The following is a 20,780-nucleotide window of genomic DNA, read 5'->3' on the forward strand; positions in this document are numbered from 1 at the left end:
ACTGCAGGGTGTTTCAGGGACCATCTCTAGGCTGGCGTGCAAAGGCAGCGTGTACGGGGTAGGGAAGCGGGAGAAGAGTCTGGAAAGGGAGGGACGACATGGGTCCACCTGTCACAGGAGATAGCAGACCGTGCACATCAGACGGCCTCTAGGTGTCTGCTTGCACCTGTATAGACACCCCGTTGATTCGAAGGGCTGACTTCATATTCAGAGGGACACTCCATCTCAGTAGAATGTTAGCCTTACAAAAATAAGTTTGTGAACGATCTGCCGTCGTCGCAGGCCATTTGTCACTGTTGTGTTACAGCAGCCGGCAGGGGCTACTCCCACATTTGCTGGGGAGAACCCCATCTGAAGACTGCTGGCTTACACAGACCATCGCTGACCTCTGCCACATCCTTTGTTTTTTTCTTTTGACGACTTCTTACGTGCTTTTTACACACTCACACCCACACAAATGTGGAGAGGATGTTGTGAATTCCCGCGCGCCCCTAACTCAGGTTCAGTGATTCCCTCTACCTGATCCCATTCTCGACGTCCCTCTCTCCCCTCGGGGTTTTCCCATCCAGACCAGAAATGGGCTGCAGTCCCAGAGAAACGCCAGTGGCCATTTTTCCAGAGCCGTGATTTCTCATCTGCAGTCTGCCTCAGCCATTAACTCACCACACGTCCCCATTATCTGGACCTGGGCAGGCTCCTGGTCAGCTCCTCCACTGAGTGGTGACATGAGCCATTTATCTCTCTACTTGTCACCCCCAGAGGGTCACTGACCTGGGTGACAAGATCGCCACAGCGTCTGCCCTCTGCTGGGCCTCAGTTTCCCTCATTTATAAAATGAGAGTTTTTTTTTGTTTTTTTTTTTAACTAGATGGTGCTTATAGCTCTGAAAGTACAGCCTGGAAACTTCGGCTGTTACCACGTGCAAACGTGCAATGACCAATTATGAAATTACTCGAGCTCCGTTTTCTTGTGCTCTATTTTAAGCAGAGGCTTCCACAGCCTTGGCTGCTGCAGTGGCATCGTCGCAAGGTCACTGGGTTTGTCGTTGCTGCTGTCTCTAAAGTTAAATGGTGTCACTGGGCAAGAGGAACACAAGATAGAGGTCCCTCCTCATAGTCCACGCTTTTCTTTGGAGGGGAGGGTGTTGAATGAGACTGTCTCTTGGGAAGTTTGCCTCTGGCAGGGAGACTGGGCTCATTCTTCCACGTGTGTTTTTGATCATCACCTAAGTGTAAGTTGCCCCCCAAGAAGAGTTCGGGGGGAAATGAAGCACCAGGGTCCCCATCGTGCCACAGGTTGGGGGCTCAAACACTGAGAATGTGTGACATGGTGTCACTAATTGTGAACAGCGGAGTAAGGTGGCAGCAGTGCAAACGTGTCTGTCACCCGCTTAGTGGTGGCATTGGTACCACATCCTCTCTCCACTGTGGCCTTTGAGGAATGGGGACTCTGCTGTGACCACCCGGTCGGCAGCTCTCCCTCCTCGTCCCCCCGCCCCCCAGAGTGGTCATCAGACTTCAGGAAAACGGCAGATGACTGTGTCGGGAAAGGGATCTTGTCTTGCTTTTAGCACCGTGAGTTAGTGGAGAACTTTGGGGGGTGGGGGGGCATGTGGAAATGACGGCCATCCTAGTCTGGGGCCCAGCTGGGCCAAGTCTGATTGCCACGCGCCCACCACGACCAGTGCCCCACGCTTCTCATAGGCTCATTGGCGTCGCAGGTCTCTGGGCATCTCAGCTGGTCCTGGAGCCCTGGGGGGAACTCAGGATTCAGCGCGTGAACGGTGGGTACCCCCAGATTCCGTAACTGAGGGCGTTGACCAGGGCCCGGCAGGGTTTTCGATGTTCCAACTTCTCTCCTCTTCCTTGTCCCTAAATACGTCTTCTGCTCCAGTAAGTACTCCGAACAGAAATAAACCGATCTGCTGTCGTTATAAGCCTGTGAGTCACCTTCAAAACACACAGTCGTTTTCGCTATTGTGGGGGAAACCGGGAACGAGGGCCTGTGGGTGCCAAGCGGGCAGCGGGGTGGGGCGGTGCCCCGGCTGGGACCTCACCGCTCGCCGTGTCCCCACAGCCCAGCCTGTGCTGTACTGGTGTGCCCGCAACATGTCCTTCTGGAGCAGCATCTCGTTCAACCTGGCTGTGCTCATGAACCTGCTCGTGGCCTTCTTCTACCCGTTCAGAGGCGTCCGCGGAGGTATTGTCGCTGCGGTGTCGGGAGGGCTGGGGCGTCTTCACTGGGACCCTGGCAGGATGTGCACAAACGTGGGGTGCCCGTTACCCACCTCAGACAAGCTGAGACTGAAGCCTTTAGTTTTAAATCTAACTTAAAAATAATGGGAAGTTTCTGCCTATATTTATTGCCCAAGAGAGAAGCTGTGCCCTGTTAAAACTGTAAGAAACTGTCTCAGTCGGTCTCTTCATTGTATATGGGGGGAAACTGTATCTCAGAGAAGTTCAGACACTCAGCCAAGTCTCACAGCGAGAGCTAAACCCGGAATCTAGATAGCTGACGCTCAGTCCAGGAGATTTCTTTTTCCTCTACAGCATATTTCTAGAGTGGATTTCAGGCAACGAATTTGTAAGAAATCTCTGGAATTTTGGGCGGGTGGGCAAGGGGTGGGGTGAGGCAGGGCTTGAGTGACTGCAGACTGTGCCTCCTTGGGCGTTTAGTCATAAGAGTGACGTGCCATTACTCACGAATAACACGTGATGTCCATGTTTCTTGTGGGCCTCCCCCGCCCTCCTTCCCGTCACCTGTATGCATACTCTCCATACTTGGCTGAGGACAGGCAAACAGTTTAGAGGGGGCACGTGTGCACTGGTGTCCTGGAGGCATTCAGGTTCCAGGAGAGGTGGCTCCTTGGTCACGGTCCACGGCCCCCTTTCTGACACCTACGGCCACTTCCTGGGGGGGTCAACTTTACAGCTCAATGTTTCCTCAGAGCTTCTCAGCAGATCAGCTCGCATACATGTCTGACAAACGCCAGGAGCCACCTTGTGTGAAACATGGGATAAAGGCCCCAAAGTAAGGCCCACAAACAACGCAGGAGTGAGTCCCAGGCTGAGCTCTTGAGCCGGATGGCGCCGGTGTAGACTCATGTATGACAGCACACGGACACTTAGCCACAGTACACGACAGTCCAATCTGACAGCGATGACGTGTTGTGAGGCGTGTGTCTCTAACTTACCCATTTGAGGAGCTAGCTTTTCTGTTTGGCTTTACGTTACATTGAAAGCTCCGTTTGAGTGATTTCCACCTAAACACAGGTCTGGGGGCTTTTCTTTGAGCTGCCATGTCAGGAATCCTACGTGCAGTGGCTGGAAGGATTCGCCAGGCCCACAGGGCTGCCAGGCCTTCTCCAAGGGCACATCTGCCCGAAGTGAGTGGCCAGTCGGCAGAGGCAAGAGTGAGAAGTGGTCAGCCAGGAGCTCGGTCAGAGGTGACAGAGCCCAGGCTTCCTTTCTCCGCAGGGGAGTCATGTGTGTCCCAGTAGGTTCTGCAGCCATGCCTGGATATATTTTTATTTCCCCTCCATTTCTTTAAAAAGATCTTAAAGCGATTTTTATTGTATACCTTGGCCATTTTCTTCACTGGTCACTGTGGCAGCCTTGAGGTAGTGTCTGGACACAGTAGTGGACAGCTCCCCTCCCCTGCAGTGCCCAGCCTGGCCCAGTGGGGACCTGGACCTGGAAAGTCTGGACTTGGTGTCCAGGCCAGGAGAGCAGCTCTGTTTGTCCTCCTCACTCTCTCTCTCTGCAAGGAGCTACAAGGAGCCAGTGGTTGTGGAACCGTGGTGTGGACTTGGAAATTCCTGTCGAGTTCAGGGACAAAAAGTTGCTGGCCCAGCCAGGGTCTCTGGGGCGTCCTGTTTGCTGCCGATCCAAGTATGACACCCACTGCATGACACCCACTGCATAGGTCCTTCCAACTCTGCACAGTGGCTGTAATGTGACACCAACTCAGGCTGGGCTGCAGGAGTCCAGGCCTCCTGTTTTGGCAACGTGGGCCTTAGAACTTCATGTTGATGGACTGAACGGGAAGCACAGTTAGATCTACTGGGAGAAAAGAGGGACCTCAGTGATCAAGATCGCCTCTGACACCACCAATCACTCGCAGGGAGATTTAATCTTTCCTTTTGTGAGGCATTGTGGAGGCGTCTTCTAAACTCACTGGTAATCATCTTAAGAGAAAGGTGGTGGTAGCCCTGCTTACCTGAAAGTATTTCTTTGAGATCAGTATTTTTTCTTGTGAACTCCTAAAACCAGGGTTTACAAAATGTCCCTCTGGAATGTGTGGAATGCCTGGTTACATGCGCTGCTGTGGCTTACAAGACCTGTGGCTGCCAGGAACAGCAGTGGCCTTAAAAGCTCCCATCAGAAGTATCATTTCCCCCCTTTATTTCAGAACAGATGAGTTACACAGTCTTTCAAAAGCATGAACGCCGGACGGCTGCATGTTTCGTACTGAATTTGTGAGCATGTCATGGTGATTAAAGCAAACACAGTACTACTTTTTAAACTTTCTTATTGACATTTTCAAATATATGTGGGAAGACAGCATAATAAACTGCCATATACCCATCAGCCCAACTTGAACAATTACCAACAGTTTGCCAATCTTGTTCATCCATCCCCTTACTATATTTTCTGAAACATTTTAAAGAAGTCTTGTTGTTTTGCCCATAAATATTTCATTGCACATCTCTAACTTAAAAGGATATTTTTAAATATGTACAATAACCATACCATCATCATATCTAACAAAGCTAACAGTAAATCATGTAACAGCCTGTCCATTTTCATGTTCCTCCAATTGTCTTAGAAACGTCTTTTTATAACTTTTTTTTTGTTGTTTATTGAATCTAGCATTATTTTTTAACACTGCTTTTATAGTAGGGACACAGCAGTTTTTTATACTGTCCCTGTCAGTATGTGTGTACGTCCCTTGTAGTGGTCACATTTATTATAAGATCTTAAGAGTTAAAGATGGTGGTTAAGCATTTAAGAAAATGAAAGGCAAGCCACAGACTGAAAGAAAATATTTACAAAGTAGGTATCTGACAAAAGGCTTATATCCAGAATACATAAAGAATTCTTACAACTCAATTATAAAAAGACTACCCAATTAAAACAATGGGCAAAAGACTTGATCTGATACTTCACAAAGAAGATACACAGATGGCCAGTAAGCACCTGAGAAGATATTCCACATACCTAGTTATCAGAGAAATGCAAGTGAAAACCACAATGACATAGCACTACACACTGGCTAGAATGGCTAAAATTAGAAAGACTGACAACACCAAGTATTGGTGACGATATGAGGCAAGTGGAACACCAAATGCTGCTTTGGAAGACAGTAAGATAGTGTCTTATAAAATTCAACATAGGATTCAAAAATATACTTCCATGTATTTGTCCAAGAGAAATTAAAACATATGCCCATTCCAAGATTTATACTTGAGTGTTCCCAGCTGCATCATTCGTAATGACTCCAAATTGTGAACAACCCAAATATCCATTCATTGTTGAGCAGATAAATAAATTGTGGTAGATCCATGCTATTGAACCAAGCATTAGAAAGAACCAAGTATTAACACATGTAGTAATCTGAGTGAATATAAAAAATTTGCTAAGTGAAAGAAATTAAAAGGCGACCTACTAATGTGATATCTTTTCCATTTTTATGAAATTCTAGAAAATGCAAAGTTGCAGTGATAGGAAGCAGATAAGTGGTTGCCTGAGGGTGGAGATGGGTCAAGGCACCACCTGCAGGGGTACTAAGACACCTTTTGGTGATAAAAATTGTTCTGTGTCTTGCTTGTGTTGGCAGTTATGTGTCGCTGCATGTGGTGGTTGCGTGACTATATAAACTGCCAAAATTCATCAAATTCTACACGTAAAATCAATGGGTTTTTCTTTTTACAAAAGAAGTGGTAGTTAAGGACCATGGACTTCAGGGGCACGTGGACTGCAGCCATTTGCTCTGTCTCGGGCAAGATACGTAACCCAAGGCCCAGTTTTCTCTCGAGGAAAATGGAGGTAATAGTGCCGAGCTCGTAGGGAGGTGGAGAGGGTTAAGTAAGTGATAGTCAGTATAAAGGGCTCATATGATATCTACCCATTGTTAAAAGCACAGGAAGTGACACACATAGGTCAGTGTCCACTTCTTCCTGAATTTGCAAAGAGCTTCTGCCTCTCTCTGCCCATTTCTAATCAGGTTTCCTCTGAAGGATATCAGAAGGGGAGACTAGGTAGCCGGGGTGGGGGGACTGACGTTCGAGAGAAAATGAGTCTCAACGGGTGTGGACTAAATGGACGCGGGCAGCCAACAGGCTGGGGAACAGCTGTCACCTCTAAGGGCGTCTGCTTCCTGGGTGGTGCTGCAGTCCCGGCACTGGGAGAAGTGACACTCCTTTATGTAAGTGGCCTTAATCATGGAGCGCTGCTTGTTTACATCTGAAGGCGACTCAAAATGTGACAGCATTTGAAATAGGGTTTTGTTATTTTTTTTAATGAGTGTTTCACAGAACTATATTTTTAGCCATGTTGGTTCATGTTATATAACCAAGCCGTCTCATGGGACACTGTAAATAGAACTTGCAATAGCAAGAGATGACAGAAGCTGGTCTCGGCTCTCTGACTACAAGGCTAATCTAATTGTAGGATGATGCTAATGATACGGAAGGTGCCTTCCCCTTCCCTTGAAGAAATGTGATTCAGGCAGAGGACCTGCACGTTGCACGCTTTCAATAGAAATTAGAAGTTTAGGCTTGCGGTTCACCTCCCTTAAGAGTGACGTGTGACACATGTATGAGCTTACTTATTGAACAATCATTTGACGGGTGCCTCCTGGGTGCCAGATGACCACTAGAAAATAGTATCCTGTAGTGATGACCAGGGAACACAACTCAGAGGAGGACGGAGCGCCGGGCATGTGTTTTGAGGAGGCAGGGGATGCAGGGGGCTTCCCAGAAGAGGTGACGTCTAAGCTCAGACCTACGGTGACGAGGAAAGGGACAATTTCCCAGGTAGAAGGACCGTGTGTGAAGGTTTGCAGGTGGAAACAGGGATGGGACTCGTTATGTCCAGGGCAGCAATTTGGAGATGAGAGTTGGGACAAACAAGGCCAGAGGTGATTGACAAAGCCGGAAGTGTGACGAAGCCCGTGTGGATCGGTCACTGTCCTCCATGGGGCTGTGACACCCCACCGTGTCTTTCCAGGGACGCTGGAGCCGCACTGGTCGGGACTGCTGTGGACGGCCATGCTCGTCTCCCTGGCCATTGTCATCGCGCTCCCCAAGCCCCACGGCATCCGAGCCTTAATCGCCTCCACGATTCTCCGGCTGATATTTTCCGTTGGGCTGCAGCCCACGTTGTTTCTCCTGGGAGCTTTCAACGTAAGTATGGATACCTTGCTTTATGGTTGACACAAGACTAGGAATGCCTCCCTCCCTGGTAGAACCATGGCCTGCGCTTTCCGTGGCGACAAATACTGGGTGGGTCAACTATTAAAATAGCAGAAGCAAGGCAGAGCTGCCGGTGGGCCGACCCCGCTCACCTCTCAGTACAGGGAGTCTCGCGATGCATTTCCAAGCCTGGCCGATCTCACTTTTAGGGAATATCCCTCTCAGACCTTCAGCAGGAAGGGAACAGCTGAGATTTAAATTAGTTTTGCCAATCTGATCATAGGTGTGCCGGGACAGGAGATGTTAGCCAGTAAATCAAATGATCAAATAGTAACAGCATCCACTGCTGGTGAGGCCACACAGGAGAGAGGAGACGTGAGAGGAATATTCAAACCGAGAGGGAGCCAGCAGTGAGGTTGGGAGAGAGCCGGAGTGATTTCCAAGTCAGTGGTGACTTTCGGAAATGCCGTTTTGCTACAGCTGAAGCCAACTGATGATGGGAGAATTCTGAGGAAGTGGAGACAGCTGACATGAGATAGCAGATGTACTGGAGAGGTTTCCTGGTGAGAGGAAGGAGATTTGGACGTGTGAGGCAATGCCTTCCAGAAGTTTCTGCCGTGAGCACATGAGGAGGCTGGAGGTTACTGTACAAAACTGGAAGTCATGTTGCAAACTCAGGTTAATACAGTGATGCAGTGCAGCAGTGACTGTGCCCAGATGGGCTTTCAGAAGGCAAAGGCAGCAAGGACTTTAGGGGAGGGCGGCCCTAACGAGCCGACAAGCTCAGGGAGGACGCCAGGGGGAAGCTGTGTCCTAAGGGCAGGAGAGGTGCTGGCCAGGAAGCGGGCTGACAGCAGCACTCGCCCCTGGGCCCCCCAGGCCCACGCAGCGGGAGCCAGGTCAGCTCTGCGTGGTTCACGCAGTGGTGGGCAGGGCCGCTTCCTGGATGAGTGACCTGCCCTGAGTTCCAGGATCCGGCACTTGGCTTCATCCTCCAGGTCAGCATTCCCGAAGCAAGTTCCAAGCTGGTAAGTCGTGGGTGGGAGCCATGGGGGCCCACGGTCAAATCAGTGTGGGAAATGCTGGCTTCAACAGAACGAAAGCCTTTCCACGTGCCCGTGTGGGCTGTGGAAGGGACCAGGAAGGGACCTGGTCTCACTGTGTTTCCCAAACTGATTTGCTCGGGTTTTTTTTAAGTATCACTTGGAATTAGTGTACAGACTATAGGTCAGGAACGTCTGCACCCAGTAGCAGGAAATGGCTCAAGTGTTTTTGAGGAAAGGAACGGTAGATACAAAGAAGTACTCTTGAGAAAGTTCCTTTAGTGGTGGCTTGTGTGGATTCAAGTGAGGGGGGCCACCGGCAGGGTGGCCATGGAGGCTGCAGCAGAGCTTTCCATTAGGTGTGCAAAGCCTGGGAGAGGTAAGAAGGCAGGTACAGGTGTCAGCGCTGCAGAGGAGAGAGTAACAGTGGTGGGCGTGGACTTAGAGCCTCACACCTGAAGACAACCCAGGGCTCCATCCGGGTCCCTTTCTGGGGCGGAGGAGATAGTGCTGTCTGATTGGCGGGGCAACTGGACCTGCAAATTTTGTCACAGAAAATTGGGAGGAGAATAATGCCTTCCACTAAAATGAAGTCGTGCAAAGACCTAGTTTTCAGCGTGGAAATACACTGAAATTGTTGACATACTGGGCTTGAGGTGACAGGACAAGCTGTTATGATAGCTGTGGCCTCTGCAAATGCATGATCAGAGTGACAGAGACATACTGGTGTTGCAGAAGGGAGTGTAAGTGTCACCTGCAGTGAGACAAAGCCACCTAAGAAGGAAAAGAGAATAAACAAGTAAATTAAAGGAAAACTCACTGTTTCAGAAGTTGTCTTGGATGGGCTGTCTAGTTCTTTTGTTCCTCTGGCCTTGAATTGCCCCACTGTTGTCTCTTAACATAGATTAGTTGGGAGAAAGGCTCAAATTATACAATTAATTACCATTTATAACAATATTAGCTTGGGGAAAATGCTGAAATAACTATAATAAACAATTAGAGGGAATTTAAAAAGAGGAACACGGGGCGTATAGGGGAGAAGAAGGATTAGCTATGGACAGAGAAGGAATTTGGAGAACTAAGCGGGCGGAGCAGGACGGTGGTGGGGAAAGTGGTTGGGGGGGGGAGCCGTGACCTGCTGTAGGATCTGGGAGACCCCGCAGGTGCCCCTGCAGAGTCCTGTGGAGACGTGGAAAGGTGGGACCAAGAGCAGGATCAAAGACTGATCGAGCAGGGTCACCAGGACGTTGGGACCACCGACTGAGTCCACAAACAGGAGAGATTTGCTGGCGGAGAAAACTAGGGCAGAGGTGAAAGGGGAGCCGACTGCTCTGTCGTGACGACGCAGGAGCCTGGGCATGTTAGAGCGACTGGAATGTCTGCCAGAGCGTGGCCATTTTTTTTTTCTTTTCTGCAGCTGCATCAATGCAGCTCATTCCGCGTCAGTGGTACTCTCACCCCGTGAAAGAGCCCACACTGGTGAAGTGTAGAATGTTAGAAAGAAAGAAAATTAACCACCTACTGGGTTGAACGCGTACTGTCTGAGAAAGCCACACATGCTCTGTGTCCTTACTTATCTGATTGTGGAGCAGCTCACTCACACTGAACCCCCAGATTAATTGGCAGAACCTCCCAGCCAGTGGCCAGGCTAGCAAGGGTGGCAGACGGTGGTTTTTACCAAGTGCCTCTGAAGAGCTTTCTCTCCAGCCTTCTCCTGATGCAAGTTTTTGTATCTGCACATTGATACACTTCTAGGCATGGGGTTTCTGTCACAGGTGGGCTACATCATACGGTACATCCGCCTTGCGTTGCCGGTGCCGGAAAACCTAATCCACGCTACTTGAAGCAAAGGAGGAAATGTCTGGGTTCGAGTGACTGAGAAATCGAGAGGCTGGCTTCAGGGGTGACTGAAGCCCGGGGCCTGGGCAGTAGCGTCAGGGCCCAGCCCCACTTGTCCCTCTTGGGTCTGCACTGGTGCTTCTCGAAGGCTCCATGGGATGGCAGAACGGTTGCCGGCTTTCTCTCAGGGTCAAGGTCAGGGGTGATGAACAAAATGGTATTTTCTGCCGTCCGAGGAAAGGTCTCAGTGGGTCGCATGGGCTTCACTTGGTCGTGTGCCCGTCCCAGAACCAACGCTATTGCCAGGGGCATATAATACTCTGATGGGCCAGGTTGGAGCCCCACGTGGACCTCAAGGACGGATAAGAAATTTCCCAGAGGAAAAGAAGTTGTTCCCAGAAGGGGCAGGGGAATTGAACTCATCCTGAAGTCCCTTTTTTCCCCCCAAGAAAAATCTCATTTTCCTGGTGAAGTTACAGCAGGTGAGCGTCAAGAACGGGCTGCTTCTCATTGAGCTGTAACCCTCTAATGCCTAGAGCGTCACAGATACTCAGGAAACGCTTTTCCTCACACCCATCACAGGGCTCATGGAGTGAGGTGGCTTCTGTGTTTGACCAACTCATATAAGAATGTTAGAAATGATTCATACCTCATTTTGGAAATCATCATTTCAGTACGTGCTAATTTTGTTTTTGTCATATATGAATGCCACTTGGTCGCTGCTGTACATGAAGTGATTCGACTGCCCATAACCTTTAACATGCCTGAAAAGCAAAGGAACAAAATGACTTAGCTCCGCAAGATGGTTCTTGGCGGGTCCGGTGGGCACTTGGCTCCAGAGGAAGCTTCGTTTGGGGCCAGTTACTGACACACGTGTGACCACGAATCGCCCTTCGCGCTCACGGAGTGTCTGGAGATGGGTATAGTCCTGCCTAGGTGACTGTCCTTCTCATTGCTCCAGGTCTGCAATAAAATCATCTTTCTCATGAGCTTTGTGGGCAACTGCGGGACCTTCACCAGGGGCTACCGAGCCATGATCCTGGACGTCGAGTTCCTGTACCACTTGCTGTATCTGCTCATCTGCGCCATGGGGCTGTTCGTCCACGAATTCTTCTACAGTTTGCTGGTGAGTTCCTGGTGTCCACAGATGCTCCTCGTTGAGAACCAGGACAGTGTCCTCCCTCTCGGCCCCGAGCCCTCCTTGTAATGGCGATGGGTGTGCCTGGTGTATCAGGGTCGTCGCCCCCCGTCCGCGGCGTCTGGGGGAGCTGGACAGGAAGCCACCAGGCAGCTGGGCAGCCGTCAGGTGCCCAGGTGGCACTGGTCACGCTCCGTTTACTGTTCGTGACAGACGTGCCGCAGCAGGAGATGTGCGCCTGTGTTTGTCTTTATTTCTTAGACTCAGCCAGTGCTTACCAAGGAGAGTGTTTTTGAGACTATATCGTCTTCTTACAGTTCCGCTGGGCTCCGTTTCCCAGTGAAAACATGGAGTGACAGTAAGCGCAGGAGCTACTCCAAACTCCCAGGACCTGTGCCAAGGGGCTTGACAGGTTTCCTTGTCCAGGACACCTTTACAGTAGAAGTCATTGTGTGCCAATGTGAGCCAAGTGGTTAGTGTCTTGATAGCCTATCAAATGAGTTGTGCCCGTCCCCTTCCTCCTGAACGGTCATTTTTATTTTTAAATTACAGACCAAATATCTGTGTACTCTCCTGTCATTAGAGGGCCTCTAATTGTACATAGAAACCATTTCCTTGTACTACATCATACGATATGAAGCGTAACATGGACCTGTCTGCAAGCAGAACCATCCCTCAAGGGATGAGCAGTATGAAAATGTAAGGATAACATAACGATCAAGGTCTTAAGACGAGAGACTTACAACAGGGGGAGAAGGAAAGCTCTTCAGGGTGGTGCTCTCAGGTGGGCTCTGGGCTGGTTACCGAGCTGCTCTGAGCCTCAGTTTCCCCGACTACAAAACCAGGAGGAGGACGTGTGACCCCGACAGGGCTGTCGTAGGGATTATATGTGCAGCTGTGTATGCCAGGGTCTTGGGATGACACCGCCACACCGTCCGTGCTTAGCTGTTGCGAGCTATCCCTGCTGCCTTTGTCGACGCCTCTCCCCCCTGTCCCCATCCATACCCCACCAGCTGTCCCTGTTCGGGTCAGCAGGATTATTAGCTCATTCCTCGGCAGGGACGTTGGCAGGCTGAGGTGAGTGGCCTTTGAGGTTTTAGGCAAAGAAGTCTCTGGCCGTACCTGTGATCGCTATTTGTGTGGCCTCTTTTGGTCGCTCTATATCAGAAATCTTAGGGCTCAGTATGTTCTGAGCCTTTTTGCAGCAATGTTGCTGGATGGGGTTCCGGTGTGTGAGGCAGAGAGACACGAGTCTACAGGCAGGAGGCAGTCTGGGCGGCAGCCTCTCCCAAGAGACAGGAGGGTCCCTTACAGACAGTGCCATCTCTCCCTGGGAGAGTCCGCTTTTTCCCACAGTCTCCATCCAGCTAGCTTCATTTCCTTTCTGTTCATTCACGCCCCCTTCCTTGGGTCATTAGCAACGCCAGCCAGTGCCAGTGCCAAATGTGGGGGCTGTCACGGTGAGACAAACCAGTACCATCCCTGCCTCCTGGGCCTCCCAGCCCTGAAGATAAGGTACTCGCATTACTGAGTGTTCACTGTGTGCTCGTTCATACTCTCTCCAGCTACCTCTGAGGTAGATGATACCTGCACACGACAGGCAGTGAAACGGAGGTGTGGTCAGGTTAGGGAACCTGCCCCAAGTCCCGCCGAGACGGGGAGCAGCCCAGCTCTGCTGATGCCTAGCCCTGACCGCCTTTCACCTGAGCTTGTGGAAAAGCCCCGGCTTCAGACAACTGGTATTTCCCATCACGGTTTGCTCTCAGATCTCATCTGTCACAGCAACAGGAGTGGCTGACTCGGGGCTTCCGATGACATCACCAGGGCTCTACTCAGTTTTAGAAAACTTAACAGGACCAGATGAGACTGGCTGGACGCCTCTCATGAGCATCCGGGGTTTGCTAAGCTATCTGGTTCTTGACTTGTCTGCGACCTCAAGTGACGTGTTTCTTTTGGTGTCAAAAGCAGTATTTGCCACGTCTGTTGAGAACCACAGACAAAATACTGAAATCATTCAAAGTATTACACAAATAAGGAAAGCCTGTGGCAGAAGGCACTGGAGCGAGACCTCCAGGGAAAACCCACATCTCACAGATATGAAAGCTCCACTCCAACAGGCCAGAAATGGAGAGTGGGTGATGGGGGCCTCATACGAGGGCTGGGGCCCCTGACACTGACTGAACCTGGTCTCAAGTCTGCATTCAAGTTGTGTCCTTAGAAAAATACTAACACCCCAAGATGAAAATGTGCAAAGTTCATAGACAGGCAGGTAACAAAAGGAGAAATCCAGACAGAAAGGCTGGGAAAATGTACATCCTCGAGGCTAAACAAAGACATGCTAATTAAAACAACTGTGATCTCCCATTGTACCTGTGACATTGGGAAGTGTTCAGGAGCGTGGCCGTGGCCAGGTCTAGTGAGTGTGGGCTAAATTGGGCATCGGTTCCCGCAGTGGTGAGTGTAAACGGCTCCAACTTTTCTGGAAGGCAGTGGGGTAACATGTCTATTATAACATCCGACCCAGCAACTCCATTCTGGAAATTCACCAAAAAGAGAGAACTGGGCAGGTTTGTGGAGAAGCAAGTACAGAAGGGTTCATCACAGTATTGTTTTTAATGACATATAATTGAAAACATCTTGACTGTAAAAAAAAAAAGAAAAGATAATTAGTTAACTAAACGGTGGCTTTTCCATACAGTGAAATACTAGGTGGTCATTTTTGACATAAATGTGCTCAGGATTGCTTGGTGAACGAGGCTGACTACATGCCAGTATGATGGCACAATATTTTTGTAAAAGTACGTATGCATATATTACATTTTTTCAAATGTAAGCCTGGAAGGAAATAACTTCTCGAGTAGATGTCTATAGATGGCGGGGTTCTTCGTGGTTTTTGTTTTTCTTTGTGCGTTTCTGTGTTTTCAAAGTTCTCCCCATGGAGCTTGTGTAATTTTCTGATTAGAAGAACGCTTTTCCTTTATAAAGTCATGCATGTCCATTGTTTTGAAATCAGAAATAATAATGATTGAAAAGAAAAAATCACTGTCACTTCCATGATTGGTGGGAAGGGCTGGCATGTTACCTCTGCGGTTCACCCACAGAAAACGCGTCATTTGTTGTCTGACATGGCTGTCACTTGCAACTCGGCGGTGTGTTGCTGGGAAATATCTCACCAGCCTTAAAAGCTGCATTAGCCTTTTGTGCTCTCCTGCTGACTACACGCTCGCGTCCGTGTAAGTTTCCTCCTTGACCGGGTGCTGTCCCCACTGGTCTCAGGCACAGACAGGTGTTGCGGAGGCAGAAGGGCTCATGGACCAGAAAATAAACTCAGATTTAAAATTCTACGTCGGGAGGGACGGGGACATCAGCAGGTTCAGGCCACTGGTTTTACAGACGAGGAAACTGAGGCCCAGAGATGCGTTCAACATCTTGCGACAAATGGAAAGCAAAGCAGTCAGGATTCAGCCTTGTCCCCTGACTCACTTGGCTGTGTGCAAAGCTGCAGTGGGGCAGCACCTCCAGGGGAGGCCCAGATGTCAGCACAGCTGTCGGGGCTGTACCTGTAAGGACCTCCATCCCCCATGAAGCCACCTTCTTGCAAAGGGCAGGCCTCTTAGCAGAGGGCAAGCCAAGATGTGAGCGCACCGTGACTGCAGGGGCCTCGGCCTCCACCAGGGGGTAAGAAGGGCCTCGGCTTCCTGGTGTGTCACTGCCACCATTGTACCTGCCACAGACTACTTGTGTGACCGTTCTTCATCAGGAAGTTAATGATAATGATCTGTCGTCTATCGTGTACTTAGCACATAAGTATGACCATACGCTAAGTGCTCTATGTACATCATCTGTTTATTCTTTACAATAACTCTTTGTCCTTCAGTCTGCAGGTGAGGAAACTGAGGCTCGGGGTGGGAGGGAGGGAAATTCCTAGCCCAGGCCACTGGCCACAGGTCGCTGAGCTAAGATATGAACCTCTGTCTAACTCGGGAGTCCTTGCTCCCTGCACTGGCCTCCATGGGGCCCTGAGCTCCAGGCGGGTGAGCCTGATACCCAGGGCGGCTGGCCCTTAGTTCAGACTCAGTCCCCACGGCCTGAATGGAGCCTGCCAGGACCTTGTCACTTTCCTCGCCCTTGTTTCCTGAAACTCACTGGTACGACCCTGTACTTTCTATAGTGCTAGGACCGCTCACCTGTCTGTGTGCCCCTGAGATCGCTCTGCTTTCCCGCCTGCCTTTTCTGTTTATCTTTCCTCACTTTTCCCATCTCACTGTTCACTGTGAAGAAGGCATGTGAAAAGTGGTAGGCTAGCAGTATATACTGCTTTTGGGGTTTCCAGAAGGGTAAGTGCCCGTACAGCAAGCTTTCATTACAGGACAGTGATGTCTGTGTGTCACAGAGGCCTCTGAAAGTGTCCCATCTTCTCCTTTCTGTTTGCTCTACAAGCTTTTTGATTTAGTGTACAGAGAAGAGACTCTGCTTAATGTGATTAAGAGCGTCACCCGGAATGGACGGTCCATCATCCTGACGGCAGTTCTGGCTCTCATCCTGGTGTACCTGTTCTCCATCGTGGGCTATCTTTTCTTCAAGGATGATTTCATCTTGGAAGTAGACAGGCTGCCCAACGAAACAGCTCTCCCAGGTGGGTGTTGAAACGTCTCGCCTTTTTTAATGTTAAAAGAACATTTCCTGATTATAACTGATCTGAAGGGAACCATGCCTTCGTGGAATAAGTCTCTCTCTGACACCAGAGTGTGAGCAGCCTGAACGTGAGACAGTGGTTCGCTAGGTTTGGGGCCACCCACAGGGACCCTGCACATGTGGTGCATCTTTATAAACCTTCCTGGGAAATGCCCACAAGTTAAGGTGGAAAACCGCAGACTAGCTACAGGAGGACCCGTGTGTGTGTGTGTTTTAATTAAAAAGTTCACATATGTCTCTTAGAGTATGGGAGAATGGACCCTCCGACTGCTAGCAGTGGCCATCCCTAGGGCTTTCTGACTACATGCAGGTTTTACAGTGGGCTTGTGCTATGTTTGTATAAAGCAAGAACAGAGAACACATCCAATTGTGAGAATGAAAAAAGAAATCATACTTGAGTGCTTTTATCCCCTCAATTAAAATATCTGACACTGGTCAGTGAAATATTACTGGTTTTTCATCAGTTAGCCGGGCACCCTAAGTCCACTGAGCACACTAGAATCACTGAGACTAAGCCAGGCGGCCTTTCCTCCTTCCCAGCACTCCACTCCAGCCTCCACGCTGACATGGAATGGCATGTGTTCCGACCATCCCAGGGTCTGAACTAAACTGGTCCAGCCCATGGATTTGCGCTAATGCTCACTGACGCTTCTGTGCAAAGTTGGTGTAAACCTTGCTGGCGTTCACACGTTCAGCCATGTTTGTCAGAGTTTCAACTGTTGAAAGTTGGAGAGGTGCTATTTAAGTGCGATGTTTCTAGTAAGCCTCCAGGAATTGACACTTCAGGCTTTTCTCCCATCCAAGATCACCAAATGAAAGTGTAAACTGCATCTCTACTTGGAATTTATGTGCAGGATTGTAGGGTGTTATTTGTGTAAAGAATTGTTTAATCAGCCGTGAATCGGGGACTTCAAACATTTTAACCATCTGCTCTCAGATTGTGCATCATGAAATTTCCTTCTCTCTCCCAGAAGCCGGCGAGAGTTTGGCAAGCGAGTTCCTGTACTCGGACGTGTGTAGGGTAGAGACGGGGGAGAACTGCTCGTCTCCTGCTCCCCGACAAGGTAGGACCTCGTAGCCTGAAGCCCCACGTTAGTGCCAGGCTTAGCGACCCTTGATGTTGGAATCAGATGAAAGCAAAGTCGCTGCTCAGAAGCAAGGCCGGTGGCAAAGGCTGGGAGAGCGGAGGGAGACGAAAGGAAAGGAAAGGAAGGCACCATGGGATTCAGCCAGTATTCCCTGAGTGCCCACTGTAGCCAGAGACCGTGCTGTCCTCTAAGATACCGTAATATGGGGGGAGGCAGGCAGGCAGGCAGTTGGGGGATTACTTGAGAGTTGCTAAATGCTGGGAATAAGGGTGGTAGGCAGAAGATAAGCACCTGGCCTAATATTGGAGTAAGAGTATCACTGAAGAGGTGATAGCTAAACTAAAACAGAATCTTGGGTGAAGGAAGAGGGGCAGGTATTCCAGTTAGAGGGAATACTGTTGTCTGCAGGCTTGGAGGGTGAGTACAGCAGGCTTAGGGAGATACTGATTAGGAGGAAGAAGAGTAGCAAGAGATGAAGCCAGCGAGGTCAGTAGAGGGCCAGATCATGAAGGGTCTTCCATGTCAGGCTAAGGAGGTTAACCTTCATCCAAAGGATGATTGGAAGTTGTTGAAAGCGGGTGATAGGACGAGATCAGTGTTTTATGTTAGCAAGACTGCAGCTTGTCACTGCAGCTGGAGGAAAGAACACAGCAGGCAGCAGGGCATGGTTCTTTCTCCAAACACCAGTGAGAATGGACAGCCTCCGATGTAAAGCGATTTGTCCAGAGGAGGTGCTGTAAGACTGGCTTTAGCCCTCACAGCGCCCCAGTGAGGAGCCTGGGTCCGGTGGCATTACCCTCAGCCGAGTGCAGAGACAGGCTCATGCCTCAGAGTGTTAAGCAACTTCAGGTCAAAAGCCTAGTCAGAGCTGGGACTAGAGTTTAAAATCTGCAACGAATAGGGCACATTTTAGAATTAAGAGAGGACAGGGCAGTTCTGAGACGCTCGGGGAACTAGCAAGGGGCAGTGATGAAAACAGAATCGCCCCAGATGCCTTCATCTTGTCAAAAGGACGCATGTGATGCGTGGAATCCTTCCTTTTGTTCCGTGTCCCTGTCGGTCCGCGGGCGAGGTGGCTTTCCGGGGCCGCCGCAGAGCGCTGGGCCTGCCTTCGCTCACGTGTGTCTGCCGCTTGCCGTGTTCACAGAGCTGCTGCCGGCCGAGGAGACGGAGCAGGACAAGGAGCACACGTGCGAGACGCTGCTCATGTGCATCGTCACGGTGCTGAGCCACGGGCTGCGCAGCGGCGGCGGCGTGGGCGACGTGCTCCGGAAGCCGTCCAAAGAGGTGCGCGTCCGCCGCCCACGGGGGGAGGGGCGGCGGGGGCACAGGCCGGGGGCACAGGCCGGGGGCACAGGCCGGGGGCACAGCCCGGGGGGGCACAGGCCGGGGGCACAGGCCGGGGGGCACAGGCCGGGGGCACAGGCCGGGGGCACAGGCCGGGGGGCACAGGCCGGGGGCACAGGCCGGGGGCACAGGCCGGGGGCACGCGGGCAGCCTGGGCGGGGGCTCCAGGCCAAAGCCCCCTGAGGGCCACTTCCCTCTCGGTCTGTCACTCGGACACCTTGCAAGGGGCCAGTGCTCCAGTCACACTTAAATGACTGTCCCCTTTGGGGTTGGGTGTGGCCCCCCCGGACACGCTCCACAGCCCCTCCGCGCCCAGGCTGCGCGGCTCTGCCCGGGTCACGTGACACTCGGTGACGTCACAGTGTGGACCCGGGCGTGGGAAGAGCCGCGGTTGTGGCTTCTCGAGTCTGACGCCCTAGTTCACTTGGGCCAAAGTTGACTGAGGGCTACTGCCGGGGTCAGGCTGTGCCACGAGGTGTGACGTGTGACGGGGGTGCAGGGAGCCGCCCCCGTGCGCCTGGCCCTGCGGACCGCGGGCGCTGGGCGCCCTGCCTGACGGCGCCCCTCTCCCCAGGAGCCCCTCTTCGCCGCCAGAGTCATCTACGACCTGCTGTTCTTCTTCATGGTCATCATCATCGTCCTCAACCTCATTTTCGGGGTGATCATCGACACCTTTGCGGACCTGAGGAGTGAGAAGCAGAAGAAGGAGGAGATCCTGAAGACCACGTGCTTCATCTGTGGTGCGTGCGGCAGCCGGGCTCGCCCGGGGCCTGGGGCTTCTCCTGGGAGTAACTGGGTGCCGAGGGGCCCGCGCCGCAGCGGCCAGTCTGTCTAAGGCACGGGCTCCGGGAGCAGGCGCGGGATCGCTGACCGTCTGGTATGAATGCATCTCGGGGTCTCGTTGGCCCACCGAGTGTCCCTGGGCCCCAGCCTCAGCGACTGCAGGGGAGGCCGTCGCCGCAGCCGGTACCGAGCTGCGCGTGAACAGAGGCCCCTCGCAGAGCGAGCGTGTGTGGCCAGAGGTCGGGAGTCAGACGGGTTCTGAGTAAGCGTCTGCCACGTCCTCGCCGCGCCGCCTTGGTTTAGTCATTTCGCTTCTCTGAACCTGCCCTCCTCATCTGTGAAATGGGTGCAGTAGTATACTTCCGCATTGCGGTGGGACTTAGGGGAGCTCGTTTATGTGATGCTCCTAGGACAGACCTGCAGTCAGGGGCTGGGGGGTGCGTAGGGAACGCCCACATGGGGGGGCGCCACCAAGGAGGTCCTCTGGGAGCTGAGGGATGGGTTCAGGATTGTTCCTAATACACTTACTAAGCATATACATTTCCTGCTGGTACGCATGCTCAGATGACATTTTCCATTTAAAACTGTTTTTGCCCCCTTTAAAACCCTTTAAAGCATTTTTTTGACATAATTTCCAGAGTTATAGAAAAATCATAAGAATAGTACAAGGAATTTCTATATACTGTTCACCCAAATTCCCCCAATATTAATATTTTACACCATTGGCTGTATTCACACACACGCACACACAATTTTTCTGAGCAGTTTGGGAGTAGCTAACACAGCCCCTAAATATTTTCGTATATAGTTCCCAAAACAGGAGGCTTCTCTGACATGTCTCCAGTATAATTATCAGAATTGGGAAATGAACAGAGACACCATCCTATTACCTCATTCAGAAGTTACCCTTTCTCCCGGGAATGTCCTTTACAGCAAATGAAAGTCCCGGGTCATGTGCTGTATGTAGGCCTCAGGCCTCTTCAGCCTCCCTTACGTTTTTGAAGAATGTAGGTCACTTATCTTGTAGAATGTCCCTTGGGTCAGGTTTGTCTGATGCATCCCCACGGGGAGATGGAGGTTATGTATTTTTTACAGGCACCTCCGAGTGGTGGCCTCAGGGCGTCACATGAGGCCCCGGCTGCCAGCTTCCCGTCACTGCTGCTTAACCAGACTCACTCGGGGAAAGTGGCGACTGCCAGGTCTCCTCCCCCCTGTGCATTTACTGTCTTTCTCTTTGCAGTTAACAGCCATTTTATGGGGAGATACTTTGAGACGACGTAAATATCTTATTATTCCTCAAAGTACACGTGAACCTGCTCGTTCTAGCACCCTCTGAGGACTCCTGCCTGAGTCTCTTATCATGATAGTCACCAAATGCTGATTTGCGTATTATTCTTCCTACATTTCTTGGCTTTTTATTTTTAAAAAGTAAC

At 50.9% G+C, this 20,780-nt stretch overlaps 1 protein-coding gene across 1 annotated transcript in view; it reads left to right on the forward strand.

The window, feature by feature from the left end:
- ITPR1 (inositol 1,4,5-trisphosphate receptor type 1) overlaps positions 1-20,780 on the forward strand; it is a 293,300-nt gene that overhangs the window by 245,453 nt on the left and 27,067 nt on the right. The window contains exons 53-59 of the mRNA XM_074312232.1: positions 2,077-2,199; positions 7,230-7,405; positions 11,258-11,422; positions 15,875-16,070; positions 17,101-17,193; positions 18,365-18,504; positions 19,139-19,304. Coding sequence (XP_074168333.1) covers positions 2,077-2,199; positions 7,230-7,405; positions 11,258-11,422; positions 15,875-16,070; positions 17,101-17,193; positions 18,365-18,504; positions 19,139-19,304 — 1,059 coding nt within the window. The remainder of the gene's footprint in view (positions 1-2,076; positions 2,200-7,229; positions 7,406-11,257; positions 11,423-15,874; positions 16,071-17,100; positions 17,194-18,364; positions 18,505-19,138; positions 19,305-20,780) is intronic.

Source organism: Rhinolophus sinicus, linkage group LG10 (genome assembly GCF_036562045.2).
Source record: "Rhinolophus sinicus isolate RSC01 linkage group LG10, ASM3656204v1, whole genome shotgun sequence".
Classification (NCBI taxonomy): Eukaryota; Metazoa; Chordata; class Mammalia; order Chiroptera; family Rhinolophidae; genus Rhinolophus; species Rhinolophus sinicus.